Source organism: Oncorhynchus gorbuscha, linkage group LG03, assembly GCF_021184085.1.
Source record: "Oncorhynchus gorbuscha isolate QuinsamMale2020 ecotype Even-year linkage group LG03, OgorEven_v1.0, whole genome shotgun sequence".
NCBI classification, from domain to species: Eukaryota; Metazoa; Chordata; class Actinopteri; order Salmoniformes; family Salmonidae; genus Oncorhynchus; species Oncorhynchus gorbuscha.
This window is the reverse complement of record NC_060175.1, coordinates 99,596,204-99,614,740: the sequence shown is the minus strand read 5'-3', so window position 1 is coordinate 99,614,740 and position 18,537 is coordinate 99,596,204. Positions and strand designations below refer to the sequence as shown.

At 43.6% G+C, this 18,537-nt stretch overlaps 1 protein-coding gene across 3 annotated transcripts in view; it reads left to right on the top strand.

Annotated features, from left to right (window-relative positions):
- LOC124032358 (copine-8-like) overlaps positions 1-18,537 on the top strand; it is a 211,626-nt gene that overhangs the window by 131,426 nt on the left and 61,663 nt on the right. For all 3 annotated transcript variants that reach the window (XM_046344707.1, XM_046344706.1, XM_046344705.1), the window contains one exon: positions 1,756-1,860. In XM_046344707.1, the coding sequence (XP_046200663.1) occupies positions 1,756-1,860 (105 nt within the window). The remainder of the gene's footprint in view (positions 1-1,755; positions 1,861-18,537) is intronic.

The following is an 18,537-nucleotide window of genomic DNA, read 5'->3' as shown; positions in this document are numbered from 1 at the left end:
ATTTGATGTGGTGTTAATGATATCTGAGTGAGTAACATGATTAATGGGAGGCCCCCTGGAGGTCAGGGCTCCTGGGCACAGTTCGGTATTCAGTCTCCCTTGTCACAACACAACTGACTGGCTCAAACGCATTAAGGAAAGAAATTCCAGAAATTAACTTTTAAGGAGGCACACCTGTTAATTGAAAAATATTCCTGGTGACTATCTCATCAAGCTGGTTGAGAGAATGCCAAGAGTGTGCAAAGCTGGCATCAAGTCCTTCTGTAGCTCAGTTGGTAGAGCATGGCGCTTGTAACGCCAGGGTAGTGGGTTCGATCCCCGGGACCACCCATACGTAGAATGTATGCACACATGACTGTAAGTCGCTTTGGATAAAAGCGTCTGCTAAATGGCATATATATATATAAGGCAAAGGGTGGCTATTTGAAGAATCTCAAACATAAAATATATTTTGATTTGTGTAACACTTATTAGCTTACGACATGATTCCATGTGTATTATTTCATAGTTTTGACAGAACTCTAGAGTTACACTGTGTAGATGGGAAATCCTTCCAGAAGGACAACCATCTATGCAGAACTCCACCAATCCGGCCTTTATGGTGGAGTGGCCATATGAAAGCCACTCCTCAGTAAAAGGCACATGACAGCCCTCTTGGAGTTTGCCAAAAGGCACCTGATGACTCTCAGACCATGAGAAACAATATTCTCTGGTCTGATGAAACCAAGATTGAACTCCAGCGCCACATCTGGAGGAATCCTGGCACAATCCCTAAGGTGAAGTGAAGCATGGTGGTGGCAGCATCATGCTGTGGGGATGTTTTTCAGCGGCATGGACAGGGAGACTAGTTAGGATTGAGGGAAAGATGAAAAGTACAGAGAGATCCTTGATGAAAACCTCCTCCAGAGCACTCAGGACCTCAGATTGGGGTGAAGGTTAACCTTCCAACAGGACAACGACCATAAGCACACAGCCAAGACAACACGGGAGTGGCTTCGGAACAAGTCTCTGAATGTCCCTGAGTGGCCCAGCCAGAGCCCGGACTTGAACCCGATCAAACATCTCTGGAGAGACCTGAAAATAGCTGTGTAGAGACGCTCCCCATCCAACCTGACAGAGCTTGAGAGGATCTGCAGAGAAGAATGGGAGAAACTCCCCAAATACAGGTGTACCAAGCTTGTAGCATCATACCCAAGAAGACTCGAGGCTGTAATCAATTCCAAAGGTCCTTAAACAAAGTATTGAGTAAAGGGTCTGAATACTTATGTAAATGTGATATTATTTTTTTAATACATTTGCAAACTATTCTTAAAATCTGTTTTTGCTATGCCATTATGGGGTGTTGTGTGTAAATTGATAAGGGGGGCGGGACTATTAGAACCATTTTACAATAAGGCTGTAACGTAACAAAATGTGGAAAAGTCAAGGGGTCTGAATACTTTCCCAATGTATGTTTTTAACTATATATTTAAATGTTTAGCTAAGTCTTCAAACAAAACTATATCCATTGTAGAGTTAAGTAGGTGCTAGGTGTTGGGGAAGTTGTGTTAGAGTTAGAGTTAAGTAGGTTCTAGGTGTTGGGGAAGTTGTGTTAGAGATAGAGTTAAGTAGGTTCTAGGTGTTGGGGAAGTTGTGTTAGAGATAGAGTTAAGTAGGTGCTAGGTGTTGGGGAAGTTGTGTTAGAGATAGAGTTAAGTAGGTTCTAGGTGTTGGGGAAGTTGTTGTCATGCTGTGTTCATTCTTCCGTCTGTCCAGGTTTACTATCTGCCACAAGACAGAGGTTGTGAAGAACACTCTAAACCCAGTGTGGCAGGCCATCGCCATCCCTGTCAGAGCACTGTGCAACGGAGACTTCGATAGGTACTGTTATACACACGCTATAACACACACACACATACAGATAGAATTTCAAAAACAGATTCAACCACAAAGACCAGGGAGGTTTTCCAATGCTTCGCAATGAAGGGCACCAATCGGTAGATGGGTTAAAAAAAGAAAAGACATTGAATATCCCTTTGAGCATAGTGATATTATTAATTACACTTTGTATTGTGTATCAATACACCCAGTCACTACAAAGATACAGGCATCCTTCCTAACTCAGTTGCTGGAGAGGAAGGTAAGCGCTCATTGTTTTCACCATGAGGCCTATGGTGACTTTAAAACAGTTACAGAGTTTAATGGCTGTGATAGGAGAAAACTAAGGATGGAACAACAACATTGCAGTCAGAGTGAAGAGAAGGAAGCCTGTACAGAATAAAAACTATTCCAAAACATGCATCCTGTTTGCAAAAAGGCACTAAAGTAATACTGCAAAAAATGTGGCTATGTTTGGGGCAAATCCAATACAACACATTACTGAGTACCACTCTCCATATTTTCAAGCATAGTGGTGGCTGCATCATGTTAAGGGTATGCTTGTAATTGTTAAGTACTGAGGAGTTTTTCAGGATAAAAAAATAAACGTAATGAAACTTAGCACAGGCAAAATCCTAGAAGAAAACCTGGTTCAGTCTGCTTTCCACCAGACACTGGGAGATTAATTCACCTTTCAGCAGGACAATGACCTAAAACACAAGGCCAAATCTACACTGGATTTGTTTACCAAGAAGACAGTCTATGTTCCTGAGTGGCAGAGTTACAGTTTTGTCTTTAATCTACTTGAAAATCTATGGCAAGAACTGAAAATGGTTGTCAAGCAATGATCAACAACCAATTTGACAGAGCTTGAAGAATTTTGAAAAGAACAATGGGCAAATGTTCACAATCCAGATGTGGAAAGCTCTTAGAGACTTACCCAGGAAGACTCACAGCTGTAATCACTCTGAGAGACTTACCCAGAAAGACTCACAGCTGTAATCACTCTGAGAGACTTACCCAGAAAGACTCACAGCTGTAATCACTCTGAGAGACTTACCCAGAAAGACTCACAGCTGTAATCACTCTTAGAGACTTACCCAGGAAGACTCACAGCTGTAATCACTCTGAGAGACATACCCAGGAAGACGCACAGCTCTAATCACTCTGAGAGACTTACCCAGAAAGACTCACAGCTGTAATCACTCTTAGAGACTTACCCAGGAAGACTCACAGCTGTAATCACTCTTAGAGACTTACCCAGGAAGACTCACAGCTGTAATCACTCTTAGAGACTTACCCAGAAACACTCACAGCTGTAATCGCTCTTAGAGACTTACCAGGAAACACTCCCAGCTGTAATCACCCTGAGAGACTTACCCAGAAACACTCCCAGCTGTAATCACTCTTAGAGACTTACCAGGAAACACTCACAGCTGTAATCGCTCTGAGAGAATTACCCAGGAAGACTCACAGCTGTAATCACTCTGATAGAATTACCCAGGAAGACTCACAGCTGTAATCGCTCTGAGAGACTTACCCAGGAAGACTCACAGCTGTAATCGCTCTGAGAGACTTACCCAGGAAGACTCACAGCTGTAATCGCTCTGAGAGACTTACCCAGAAAGACTCACAGCTGTAATCGCTCTTAGAGACTTACCAGGAAACACTCACAGCTGTAATCGCTCTGAGAGACTTACCCAGAAAGACTCACAGCTGTAATCACCCTGAGAGACTTACCCAGGAAGACTCACAGCTGTAATCACTCTTGAGAGACTTACCCAGAAAGTCAGCTGTAATAGCTGCCAAAGGTGCTTCTACAAATGATTGGCTCAGAAGTCTGAATTCTTATGGAAATGAGATATTTCAGTATTTCATTTTCAATAAATATTTTCACTTTGTCATTATGTGGTATTGTGTGTAGATCGGTGAGGGGGGAAAATCGATTTAATCCATTCTGAATTCAGGCTGTTACACAACAAAATGTGGAATAAGTCAAGGGGTATGAATACTTTCTGAAGGCACTGCATGAGCCTACCCCCCCAAAAAAAAAAACTGAAATAAAATAATGATTGTGCTGTTATACAATACATAGCCTACCTCATATAATGCATGGCTGAAAAACATAAAACAAACTGATTTAAGATGTCTTTGGTACATAATTGGTCTAGCCAAACGTTTTATACTTCTGTACCCCTTCAAACATTCAACCTCCAGCTGCATACCCCGTCTAGCACCAGGGTCAGCTGTACCCCGTCTAGCACCAGGGTCAGCTGTACCACCCTAGCACCAGGGTCAGCTGTACCCCGTCTAGCACCAGGGTCAGCTGTACCCCGTCTAGCACCAGGGTCAGCTGTACCCCGTCTAGCACCAGGGTCAGCTGTACCCCCTCTAGCACCAGGGTCAGCTGTACCCCGTCTAGCACCAGGGTCAGCTGTACCCCGTCTAGCACCAGGGTCAGAGCACTCTCAAATGTTTTTTTTTGTCATTGTAAGCCTGCCACACACATACTACATGATACATTTATTAAACATAAGAATGAGTGTGAGTTTTTGTCACAACCTGTCTCATGGGAAGTGACAAAGAGCTCTTATAGGACCAGGGAACAAATAATAATATAATAATAATCAATCATTTTGCTCTTTATTTAGCCATCTTACATATAAAACCTTATTTGTTCATCAACAATTTGCGAATAACTCACCACAGGTTAATGAGAAGGGTGTGCTTGAAAAGATGCACATAACTCTGCAATGTAGGGTTGTATTGGAGAGTCTCAGTCTTAAATAATTTTCCACACACAGTCTGTCCTGCACATTGAATATAGTTGCAGAGAGTCCCTGTAATCCTAGATTCAGATCATTCAGGCGAGAAAAAACATCACCCAGACAGGCCAGTCGTGTGAGAAACTCGTCATCATTAAGCGGTCAGACAAGTGAAAATTATGGTCAGTAAAGACAACATTAAGCTCGTCTCTCAATTTTTAAAAATGTGTCAATACTTTGCCCCTTGATAACTAGCGCACTTCTGTATGTTGTAAAAGCGTTACATGGTTGCTGCCCGTATCATTGCATAGCGCAGAAAAAATATGAGAGTTCAGGGGCCTTGCTTTAACAAAGATAACCATTTTCACTGTAGTGTCCAAAACATCTTTCAAGCTGTCAGGCATTCCCTTGGCAGCAAGAGCCTCTCGGTAGATGCTGCGGTGTAGCTAAGGGGCGTCGGGAGCAACTGCTTCCACACGGTTACCAATCCACTATGTCTCTCTGTCATGGCTTTTGCTCCATCAGTACAGATACCAACACATCTTGACCACCAAAGTCCATTTGATGTCACAAAGTTGTCCAGTACTTTGAAAAAAAACCTCTCATGTTGTCCTGGTTTCCAGTGGTTTGCAGAAGAGGATGTCCTCCTTAATTGACCCCTCCCCCCATAAACGTAACAGACGTATACCATGAGCTGTTCCAGGCCTGCCCGCCACATCTGTTTTAGTTCTGGGCTGATCCTTCACCTTCCTCATGATCATTGATCCCCACGAGGTGAGGTGAGAACTTGCATGGAGCCCCAGACCGAGGATGATTGACATTCATCTTGACCTTCTATCATTTTCCAATAATTGCACCAACAGTTGTTGCCTTCTCACCAAGCTGCTTGCCTATTGTCATGTAGCCCATCCCAGCCTTGTGCTGGTCTACAATTCTATCCCTGATGTCCTTACACAGCTCTCTGTTCTTGGCCATTATGGAGAGGTTGGAGTCTGTTTGATTGAGTGTGTGGACAGGTGTCTTTTATACAAGTAACGAGTTCAAACAGGTGAAGTTAATACAGGTAATGAGTGGAGAATAGGAGGCTTCTTAAAGAAAAACTAACAGGTCTGTGAGAGACGGAATTCTTACTAGTTGGTAGGTGATCAAATACTTATGTCATGCAATAAAATGCTAATTAATTAATTAAAAATAATACAATGTGATTTTCTGGATTTTTGTTTTAGATTCCGTCTCTCACAGTTGATCAAGTCTCTGTATAAATTCACCTGCACTGTGATAGTCTCAGAGGTCCGTTAAAAGCGCAGAGAGCATCATGACGAACAAGGAACACACCAGGCAGGTCCGAGATACTGTTGTGAAGAAGTTTAAAGCCGGATTTGGATACAAAAAGATTTCCCAAGCTTTAAACATCCCAAGGAGCACTGTGCAAGCGATAATATTGAAAAGGAAGGAGTATCAGACCACTGCAAATCTACCAAGACCTGGCCGTCCCTCTAAACTTTCAGCTCATACAAGGAGAAGACTGATCAGAGATGCAGCCAAGAGGCCCATGATCACTCTGGATGAACTGCAGAGATCTACAGCTGAGGTGGGACACTCTGTCCATAGGACAACAATCAGTCGTATATTGCACAAATCTGGCCTTTATGGAAGAGTGGCAAGATGAAAGCCATTTCTTAAAGATATCCATAAAAAGTGTAGTTTAAAGTTTGCCACAAGCCACCTGGGAGACACACCAAACATGTGGAAGAAAGTGCTCTGGTCAGATGAAACCAAAATTGAACTTTTTGGCAACAATGCAAAACGTTATGTTTGGCGTAAAAGCAACACAGCTCATCACCCTGAACACACCATCCCCACTGTCAAACATGGTGGTGGCAGCATCATGGTTTGGGCCTGCTTTTCTTCAGCAGGTACAGGGAAGATGGTTAAAATTGATGGGAAGATGGATGGAGCCAAATACAGGACCATTCTGGAAGAAAACCTGCAAAAGACCTGAGACTGGGACGGAGATTTGTCTTCCAACAAGACAATGATCCAAAACATAAAGCAAAATCTACAATGGAATGGTTCAAAAATAAACATATCCAGGTGTTAGAATGGCCAAGTCAAAGTCCAGACCTGATTCCAATCGAGAATCTGTGGAAAGAACTGAAAACTGCTGTTCACAAATGCTCTCCATCCAACCTCACTGAGCTCGAGCTGTTTTGCAAGGAGGAATGGGAAAAATTTCAGTCTCTCGATGTGCAAAACTGATAGCGACATACCCCAAGCGACTTACAGCTGTAATCGCAGCAAAAGGTGGCGCTACAAGTAAAACTAAATCCATGCTCTTCAACCGATCTCTACCTGCACCTACCCGCCTGTCCAACATCACTACTCTGGACGGCTCTGACTTAGAATACGTGGACAACTACAAATACTTAGGTGTCTGGTTAGACTGTAAACTCTCCTTCCAGTACCATATCAAACATCTCCAATCCAAAGTTAAATCTAGAATTGGCTTCCTATTTCGCAACAAAGCATCCTTCACTCATGCTGCCAAACATACCCTTGTAAAACTGACCATCCTACCAATCCTCGACTTTGGCGATGTCATTTACAAAATAGCCTCCAATACCCTACTCAACAAATTGGATGCAGTCTATCACAGTGCAATCCGTTTTGTCACCAAAGCCCCATATACTACCCACCATTGCGACCTGTACGCTCTCGTTGGCTGGCCCTCGCTTCATACTCGTCGCCAAACCCACTGGCTCCATGTCATCTACAAGACCCTGCTAGGTAAAGTCCCCCCTTATCTCAGCTCGCTGGTCACCATAGCATCTCCCACCTGTAGCACACGCTCCAGCAGGTATATCTCTCTGGTCACCCCCAAAACCAATTCTTTCTTTGGCCGCCTCTCCTTCCAGTTCTCTGCTGCCAGTGACTGGAACGAACTGCAAAAATCTCTGAAACTGGAAACACTTATGTCCATCACTAGCTTTAAGCACCAACTGTCAGAGCATCTTACAGATTACTGCACCTGTACATAGCCCACCTATAATTTAGCCCAAACAACTACCTCTTTCCCAACTGTATTTAATTTATTTATTTATTTTGCTCCTTTGCACCCCATTATTTTTATGTCTACTTTGCACATTCTTCCATTGCAAAACTACCATTCCAGTGTTTTACTTGCTATATTGTATTTACTTTGCCACCATGGCCTTTTTTGCCTTTACCTCCCTTCTCACCTCATTTGCTCACATTGTATATAGACTTGTTTATACTGTATTATTGACTGTATGTTTGTTTTACTCCATGTGTAACTCTCTGTCGTTGTATCTGTCGAACTGCTTTGCTTTATCTTGGCCAGGTCGCAATTGTAAATGAGAACTTGTTCTCAACTTGCCTACCTGGTTAAATAAAGGTGAAATAATTTTTTTTTTTAAATTAACTTAAGGGGGCTGAATAATTTTGCACGCCCAATTTTTCAGTTTTTGATTTGTTAAAAAAGTTTGAAATATCCAATAAATGTCGTTCCACTTCATGATTGTGTCCCACTTGTTGTTGATTCTTCACAAAAAAATACAGTTTTATATCTTTATGTTTGAAGCCTGAAATGTGGCAAAAGGTCGCAAAGTTCAAGGGGGCCGAATACTTTCGCAATGCACTGTGTGTATATATATGTATATATATATATAGTTAAATTATAGTAATCACCTTTGAGTGTGGACTATGCATACTGGATGGACTGGTTACCTTACGCTCCAAACTTTCTATCCGTGAGTCTGGGAGATATCTTATAGGCCTCAGTGACACTTTTGGTTCATTATTGTGCAAAGTTAGCCTACAATTATGATCTTGTACTTGATTTTGAAAAGCCTATTATTAGGGCATTTTTTAAACATTTTCAGACAATGAATATGCTGGCACATTACCTTTAGCGACAGAATATCTCACCACCACGCGTTTCCATCTCCTCCCCTCTCTCCTTCATTCTTTTCTCCAGCACGCAGAGAGAGGGGCTGTAAACAGTTTAATTAAATGTTTTTCATTGTGAAAACATGTTCCTATCGATGTCATGGAACAGATTTAATTTGGTTTCCCAAATTAAACACTGGGTAGCAGCAGGAACAGGGTTAGAGAGACCCTGGCATATTTGGGCAGTATATTTGGGCAGTATATTTGGGCAGAATATTTGGGCAGAATATTTGGGCAGTATATTTGGGCAGTATATTTGGGCAAAGTATTTGGGCAGTATATTTGGGCAGTATATTTGGGCAGTATATTTGGGCAGTATATTTGGGCAGTATATTTGGGCAGTATATCACCGGTTGCACAGCGAGAGGCTGCATGCTCCTCACACAGTGGAAAATACTTTACAATTGACATACATTTAAAAACCTTTAACATGTAGTGTGTGCGTGTGTATCAGTGCATATTCGAGTTCATACGTGAATTTTTGCCCCTGTTCCTTCCCATTTGGGCCATTCTAAATTGAAAAGTAATTTTTCATGTTTAATAAAGACTCAATTAAATTGACAATAGTCTGATGGGTGAAAATGATGATCACTTGATGAGAGAACAGCGTGTGCAGCCTGAGGAAAGGAACAGAGCACAAGCTTTTTTTTTTGACTTTCTCAACTCATCGACAGTCTATAGTCGCATCTTGCAGCCCATATATGTTAAGATTTTCAAAACAGTCTAAGGTTTGTAATCATTCACAACTAAAGTTGCCAAATAACTCTGAATCTAGTTTACAGGAACCTGTTTCAAATTACTTTTATGCTCAACATAGCCTGTTCATATGTACACTCTCACTCTAGAATGGGCAAAATGTCCTTTCAATTTTATTCAGCTAAGTTCAATTATATTCTTACTAAAAACTCACAGAATATAAAATAATGGCACGGAACATCAATACATATCTTGTCAGTTAAATGAAAAAGCCTACAGCCTATGGCAATAGAGCATAGGCCAATTCATATTCTGTTCTTCTGAAATACATTTTCTTCATATCATAATGTCTTTTTAGACCTGCCAAAAATAAATAATGGATCTATTTTGATGACGTACATTATATTGATATATTAAACTTTTTAAATGTAGTTGTTCCAAAGGCTCTCACCAGTGTGTGCATGAAGGCCTGGAGATGAGACACGTGTTTATGGTCGTTAACGGAGATGATACGTGTGTTTATGGTCGTTAACGGAGATGATACGTGTGTTTATGGTCGTTAACGGAGATGATACGTGTGTTTATGGTCGTTAACGGAGATGAGACGTGTGTTTATAGTCGTTAACGGAGATGATACATGTGTTTATGGTCGTTAACGGAGATGAGACATGTGTTTATGGTCGTTAACGGAGATGATACGTGTGTTTATGGTCGTTAACGGAGATGATACGTGTGTTTATGGTCGTTAACGGAGATGATACGTGTGTTTATGGTCGTTAACGGAGATGATACGTGTGTTTATGGTCGTTAACGGAGATGATACGTGTGTTTATGGTCGTTAACGGAGATGATACGTGTGTTTATGGTCGTTAACGGAGATGATACGTGTGTTTATGGTCGTTAACGGAGATGAGACATGTGTTTATGGTCGTTAACGGAGATGAGACATGTGTTTATGGTCGTTAACGGAGATGATACGTGTGTTTATGGTCGTTAACGGAGATGATACGTGTGTTTATGGTCGTTAACGGAGATGATACGTGTGTTTATGGTCATTAAGGGTCAATTACATTGAGACCAGCAATCTTTTGCATAACAATAACCGGGTGACAAAATGTCATAACCGCCACGGCCTTAGTCATGCCAATAAAGCAATTGGATTTGAATTGAAAGACACAGAGAGATAGACACAGAGAGATAGACACAGAGGGATAGACACAGAGGGATAGACACAGAGAGATAGACACAGAGAGATAGACACAGAGGGATAGACGCAGAGAGATAGACACAGAGGGATAGACACAGAGGGATAGACACAGAGAGATAGACACAGAGAGATAGACACAGAGAGATAGACACAGAGAGATAGACACAGAGAGATAGACACAGAGAGATAGACACAGAGGGATAGACACAGAGAGATAGACACAGAGGGATAGACACAGAGAGATAGACACAGAGAGATAGACACAGAGAGATAGACACAGAGAGATAGACACAGAGAGATAGACACAGAGAGATAGACACAGAGGGATAGACACAGAGAGATAGACACAGAGAGATAGACACAGAGAGATAGACACAGAGAGATAGACACAGAGAGATAGACACAGAGAGATAGACACAGAGAGATAGACACAGAGGGATAGACACAGAGGGATAGACACTGTAGGAACCGACACTGAAGATGCGAAGCAGGTACATGAAGTTGAACATTTAATGTAGCACAGACATGGAACAGGACATGAACAGCGTCAGAACCCGGTAACACAATGACATACAAACATTAATGCAGAGGCGGGGAACAACCTCGGCAACAGACAGATATAGGGGAGGAAATAAACACAGGGGAGTGAGTCCAGGTGAGTGTAATGAATCTCTGATGCGCATGACGAGGGGAGCAGGAGTGCGTAATGCACGGGAGCAGGCGTGACAGACACAAAGAGATGGACATAGAGGCCTTATCCATCTCTGCAATGGAGACTTCGACAGGTAGGACACACACACACACTATAACACACTCACACACACACACTCATAATGGGAGAATGTGGGCGGTGACACAATTTTGATATTGGTGTAATCATTTCAAAATGTGTCAGCCGAAGCGAATTTAGATTTGATTTTTTTATTGTTATTTTATCTGTGGCTCAAATGTAAAGTTATTACACCCCTATCTCTCTCTAACTGCCTGCTGAAGCTTGGCTGCTCATTGATCTGCAGGGTTGGCAATAGCATTTCAGATAAGGCTCTGATTGACTGCTTCTTCCAGAGGATTGCGTCCCAAATGACACCCTATCTAGTGCACTACTTTAGACCAGAGACAAGATACCTGGTCAGGAGTAGTGCACTACATAGGGAAATAAGGTGCAATTTGGGGCACAGGCCATCTCTTTGGGAGGGAGGGAGGGAGGGAGGGAGGGAGGGAGGGAGGGAGGGAGGGAGGGAGGGAGGGAGGGAGGGAGGGAGGGAGGGAGGGAGAAGAAGTAGTGAAAGTACTTAGATGAGGAGAGAGAGATCGAGAGAGAGAGCGAGAGAGGGAGATGGAGCGAAAGAGAGGGAGATGGAGCGAGAGAAAGAGAGATGGAGCGAGAGAGAGATGGGGGAGAGAGAGAAAGAGAGATGAGCGAGAGAGAGATGAAACGAAAGAGAGGGAGATGGAGCGAGAGAGAGAGAGATGGAGCGAGAGAGAGAGAGAGAGAGAGAGAGAGAGAGAGAGAGAGAGAGAGAGAGAGAGAGAGAGAGAGATGGAGCAAAAGAGAGAGATGGAACGAGAGAGAGAGAGAGAGAGAGAAGGAGAGAGAGAGAGCGAGAGAGAGATGAAACGAAAGAGAGGGAGATGGAGCGAGAGAGAGAGAGATGGAGCGAGAGAGAGAGAGAGAGAGAGAGAGAGAGAGAGAGAGAGAGAGAGAGAGAGAGAGAGAGAGAGAGAGATGGAGCGAGATGGAGGCGAGAGAGGAAGATTGCAGGTGTTAATCCTGTAGTGCCTAGACTTAAAACTGTATAAAGTGGACAACTGCAGTATCTGTGATTGTGTGATGCTAGACAGCCCACACATCAACCCAGTCCCTATCAGAGCCTCTCCCACACCACAGGAGTCCATGCTCACCCTTCTTCCTTGGGTTCGGTTTCAACCATAGAAAAGATAATTACTGGAACGGAAATTCTCATAAAACTACCCATGAAAGTGCTGTGGTCCCCCTCCTCCTCCTCCTCCTTTCTCACACTCCTCATCTCTGCACTTTCACTTCCTCTTCCCACCCTACATAATTCTCTCTCCCTGGCCCCTCTCTCTCTTCACCTTGAGAAAGAGATGCGAAGGTATCATCTTTAGATACTGTATTGAGCTGGGGGTATAGATTATTTTTACCCAAGATGGCATAGCAGTCAGGCGTCCTTTGTCCTCGTCTTGTCGTGTCCCATGTATATATATATATATATTTACAACTTTTCTTTGCATATCTTCTTATATATATTTTTTTTTCTAAAAACTCTTCAAAACACTGTCCTGCAAACCGCCTCACCAATTTAAAAAAATAAAGTATTATTCACCTCAAATCTGAAATCCACAACAGAAGCTATCCAGAAGCTAGCTAGAAGCTAGCCATTTTACTGGCTAACGTTAGTCTTCAGCTAACCACGGTTGGTGGTCATCAGCTATCCTTTAGCTCGAAAAGCTATCGCCAGTTTTGTAAAACGCGACTCAGACCAGAACATATTGGACCTATTTTTTCTCCATATCCCCGGATTTCTACCGCAAGCTCTGGACATTTACACCTGGATCTTGCAGCTAGCTAGCTGCAATCCGAGTGACTATTGCTTACATCGGTCCCGGAGCAAACATCAATTATTCTGGAGCTAGCCAGCTGAAGAGTTCCATCAGCCACGCCTGGGCTACAATCACCTATCCGGACCCGTTGTATTGCCAAAGCGGAGCCCCCCCGGGCCTTCACGACGGGACTAACGACGTCATCTGGCCGAGGGAGTTATCCAACTGGCCCCTCCGTCACGACGTTACTTGAACATCCATCTGCGGCCCGCTAATCGTTAGCTGTCTTATCGGCTGCTATCTGAATAGGTCTATCGGACAATTTTCTTGGGTCACTATAACTATATCTATTTTGCCAATTGGATTGATCCCCTCTACCACCTGGAACACCACTAATCTACCGACGGAAACGCACAAGGTGGCTAAAAACAGACCTCCATCCTCTGCCAGCTTGCTACCGATGGCCCGGCTAGCTGTCTGAATCGACGTGACCCCAACCAACCTCACTACTCACTAGACTGTTATGATCCCTCGGCTAAGCATGCCTCTCCTTAATGTCAATATGCCTTGTCCATTGCTGTTCTGGTTAGTGTTTATTGGCTTATTTCACTGTAGAGCCTCTAGCCCTGCTGATTATACCTTATCCAACCCTTCAATTCCACCACCCACACATGCGATGACATCACCTGGTTTCAATTATGTTTCTAGAGACAATATCTCTCTCATCATCACTCAATGCCTAGGTTTACCTCCACTGTATTCTCATCCTACCATACCTGTGTCTGTACATTATACCTTGAAGCTATTTTATGGTCCCAGAAACATCCTTTTACTCTCTGTTCCAGACGTCCTAGACAACCAATTCTCATAGCTTTTAATCGTACCCTTATCCTACTCCTCCTCTGTTCCTCTGGTGATATAGAGGTTAATCCAGGACCTGCAGTGCCTAGCTCCACTCCTATTCCACAGGCGCTCTCTTTTGATGACTTCTGTAACCGCAATAGCCTTGGTTTCATGCATGTTAACATGAGAAACCTCCTCCATAAGTTTGTTTTATTCACTGCTTTAGCACACTCTGCACACCCGGATGTCCTAGCCATGTCTGAGTCCTGGTTTAGGAAGACCACCAAAAACTCTGAAATCTTCATCCCTAACTACAAAAGATGGAACGGCCAAAGGGGGCTGTGTTGCAATCTACTGTAGAGATAGCCTGCAGAGTTCTGTCCTACTATCCAGGTCTGTACCCAAACAATTTGAACTTCTACTTTTAAAAATCCAACTCTCTAAAAACAAGTCTCTCACCATTGCCGCCTGCTATAGACCACCCTCTGCCCCCAGCTGTGCTTTGGACACCATATATGAACTGATTGCCCCCCATCTATTTTCAGAGCTTGTGCTGCTAGGTGACCTAAACTGGAACATGCCTAACACCCCAGCCATCCTACATTATAAGCTTCATGCCCTCAATCTCACACAAATTATCAATGAACCACCACCCCAAAGCCGTAAACATTGGCACCCTCATAGATATCATCCTATCCAACTTGCCCTCTAAATACACCTCTGTTGTTTTCAACCAAGATCTGAGCGATCACTGCCTCATTGCCTGCATCCATAAGGGGTCAGCTGTCAAACAACCTCCACTCATCACTGTCAAACGCACCCTGAAACACTTCAGCGAGCAGGCCTTTCTAATCGACCTGGCCCGGGTATCCTGAAAGGGTATTGACCTCATCCCGCCAGTAGAGGATGTCTGTTTATTTTTTAAATGCCTTCCTCAGCATCTTAAATAAACATGCCCCATTCAAGACATTTAGAACCAGGAACAGATACAGCCCTTGGTTCTCTCCAGACCTGATTGCCCTGAACCAACACAAAAACATCCTCTGGCGTTCTGCATTAGCATCGAACAGCCCCCGTGATATGCAGCTTATACAATATACACAGGCAGTTAGGAAAGACAAGGTTAGCTTTTTCAAGCAGAAATTTGCTTCCTGCAACACAAACTCAAAAAAGTAAAGTCCATGGAGAATAAGAACACCTCCTCCCAGCTGCACACTGCACTGAAGATAGGAAACACTGTCACCACCGATAAATCCACTATAATTGAGAATTTCAATAAGAATTTTTCTACGGCTGGCCATGCTTTCCACCTGGCTCCCCCAACCCCAGTCAACTGCACTGTACCCCCCACAGCAACTCGCCCAAGCCTTCCCCATTTCTCCTTCTCCCAAATCCAGTCAGCTGATGTTCTGAAAGAGCTGCAAAATCTGGACCCCTATAAATCAGCCGGGCTTGACAATCTGGACCCTTTCTTTCTAAAATGATCTGCCGAAATTGTTGCCACCCCTATTACTAGCCTGTTCAACCTCTCTTTTGTGTCGTCTGAGATTCCCAAAGATTGGAAAGCAGCTGTGGTCATCCCCCTCTTCAAAGGGGGGGGAAACTCTTGACCCAAACTGCTACAGACCTATATCCAACCTACCCTGCCATTCTAAGGAATTCTAAAGCCAAGTCAACAAACAGATAATTGACTATTTCAAATCCCACCGCACCTTCTCTGCTATAAAATCTGGTTTCAGAGCTGGTCATGGGTGCACCTCAGCCACGCTCAAGGTCCTAAACGATATCTTAACCGCCATCGCTAAGAAACAATATTGTGCAGTCATATTCATTGACCTGGCCAAGGCTTTCGACTCTGTCAATCACCACATCCTCATCGGCAGACTCGACAGCCTTGGTTTCTCAAATGATTGCCTCGCCTCTTTCACCAACTACTTCTCTGATATAGTTCAGTGTGTCAAATTGGAGGGTCTGCTCTCCTGTCTCTATGGGGGTGCCACAGGGTTAGCCTTGGTTTCTCAAATGATTGCCTCGCCTGGTTCACCAACTACTTCTCTGATAGAGTTCAAAGTTTCAAATCGGGGGCCTGTTGGCCGGGACCCTGGCAGTCTCTATGGGGGTGCCACAGGGTTCAATTCTTAGGCCGACTCTCTTCTCTGTATACATCAATGATGTCACTCTTGCTGCTGGTGGGTCTCTGATCCACCTCTACGCAGACGACACCATTCTGTATACTTCTGGCCCTTCTTCGGACACTCTGTTAACAACCCTCCAGGCGAGCTTCAATGCCATACAACTCTCCTTCCGTGGCCTCCAATTGCTGTTAAATACAAGTAAACTAAATGCATGCTCTTCAACCAATCGCTGCCTACACCTGCCCGCCCGTCCAGCATCACTACTCTGGACAGTTCTGACTTTGAATATGTAAACAACTACAAATACCTAGGTGTCTGGTTAGACTGTAAATTCTCCTTCCAGACTCATATCCAACATCTCCAATCCAAAGTTAAATCTAGAATTGGCTTCCAATTTCGCAAACAAGCATCCTTCACTCATGCTGCCAAACATGCCCTCATGAAACAGACGATCCTACCGATCCTCGACTTTGGCGATGTCATTTACAAAATAGCCTCCAATACCCTACTCAATAAATTGGATGCAGTCTATCACAGTGCCATCCGTTTTGTCACCAAAGCCCCATATACTACCCACCACTGCGACCTGTACGCTCTCGTTGGCTGCTTCTCGCTTCATACTCGTCGCCAAACCCACTGGCTCCAGGTCATCTACAAGACCCTGCTAGGTAAAGTCCCTCCTTATCTCAGCTTGCTGGTTACTATAGCAACACCCACCTGTAGCACACACTCCAGCAGGTATATCTCTCTGATCACCCCCAAAACCAATTATTCCTTTGGTCGCCTCTCCTTCGAGTTCTCTGCTGCCAATGACTGGAACGAACTACACAAATCTCTGAAACTGGAAACACTCATCTCCCTCACTAGCTTTAAGCACCAGCTGTTAGAGCAGCTCACAGATTACTGCACCTGTACATAGCCCACCTATAATTTAGCCCAAACAACTACCTCTTCCCCTACTGTATTTATTTATTTATTTTGCTCCTTTGCACCCCATTATTTTTATTTCTGCTTTGCACATTCTTCCACTGCAAATCTACCACTCTAGTGTTTTACTTGCTATATTGTATTTACTTCTCTACCATGGCCTTTTTTTTTGCCTTTACCCCCCTTATCTCACCTCATTTACTCACATCGTATATAGACTTATTTTTCCATTCCGTTTCATCATTGCATCTGTTGGAACCCTCTGCCCTTGTTCTTTTATTATTTTCATTGGCTGTATGCGATTGTGATGCATGAAATGGGTTTTTCTGATCTTTCTGAACCAGCCATGTCATCCCATCTCCAACAGATGTTCTCAGTCATGTTTGTCTCACGTCAGCCACCTGAAACAGCGAGTAAAATGTTCTCAGTCATGTTTGTCTCACGTCAGCCACCTGTAACAGCGGGTAAAATGTTCTCAGTCATGTTTGTCTCACGTCAGCCACCTGTAACAGCGAGTAAAATGTTCTCAGTCATGTTTGTCTCACGTCAGCCACCTGTAACAGCGAGTAAAATGTTCTCAGTCATGTTTGTCTCACGTCAGCCACCTGTAACAGCGGGTAAAATGTTCTCAGTCATGTTTGTCTCACGTCAGCCACCTGTAACAGCGAGTAAAATGTTCTCAGTCATGTTTGTCTCACGTCAGCCACCTGTAACAGCGGGTAAAATGTTCTCAGTCATGTTTGTCTCACGTCAGCCACCTGTAACAGCGAGTAAAATGTTCTCAGTCATGTTTGTCTCACGTCAGCCACCTGTAACAGCGAGTAAAATGTTCTCAGTCATGTTTGTCTCACGTCAGCCACCTGTAACAGCGGGTAAAATGTTCTCAGTCATGTTTGTCTCACGTCAGCCACCTGTAACAGCGGGTAAAATGTTCTCAGTCATGTTTGTCTCACGTCAGCCACCTGTAACAGCGGGTAAAATGTTCTCAGTCATGTTTGTCTCACGTCAGCCACCTGTAACAGCGGGTAAAATGTTCTCAGTCATGTTTGTCTCACGTCAGCCACCTGTAACAGCGAGTAAAATGTTCTCAGTCATGTTTGTCTCACGTCAGCCACCTGTAACAGCGAGTAAAATGCCGCTCAGGTTTTCCCGTCAGACTTTCACTACGCATATGAATTACAATGGAAATGTTGTGAGTTTTTAAGATCTCAGTTTGTAGTGCCATAGATAGAGATGTATGATGTGGTCAGCGTGTTGTAACGTTATCGGGTTGCTTTTCTGTTTCATCTTTGACATAGAAGGGAAACGAGATTAAATTGAGTTTGACAGGCGCATCAGTACGGAATCATCACAGGAGCTGGTCTAATGTCAAAATACATCAGTTCCTTCTCGTGTCTGTCAATCAAAAGTTTAGGACAGGGGTTCACTCCCTCTCTCCATGTGTTTAAGGCAGTATACATTACGGCAGGGATAGCAGGGTAGGACTGTAGCAGTGTGTTTCCCCCCTCCTTGTTTGGGAGATGATAGCTGATTGACATGGCCTTGGGGGGAGGGGACCAATGTGATCTGTGTCTGA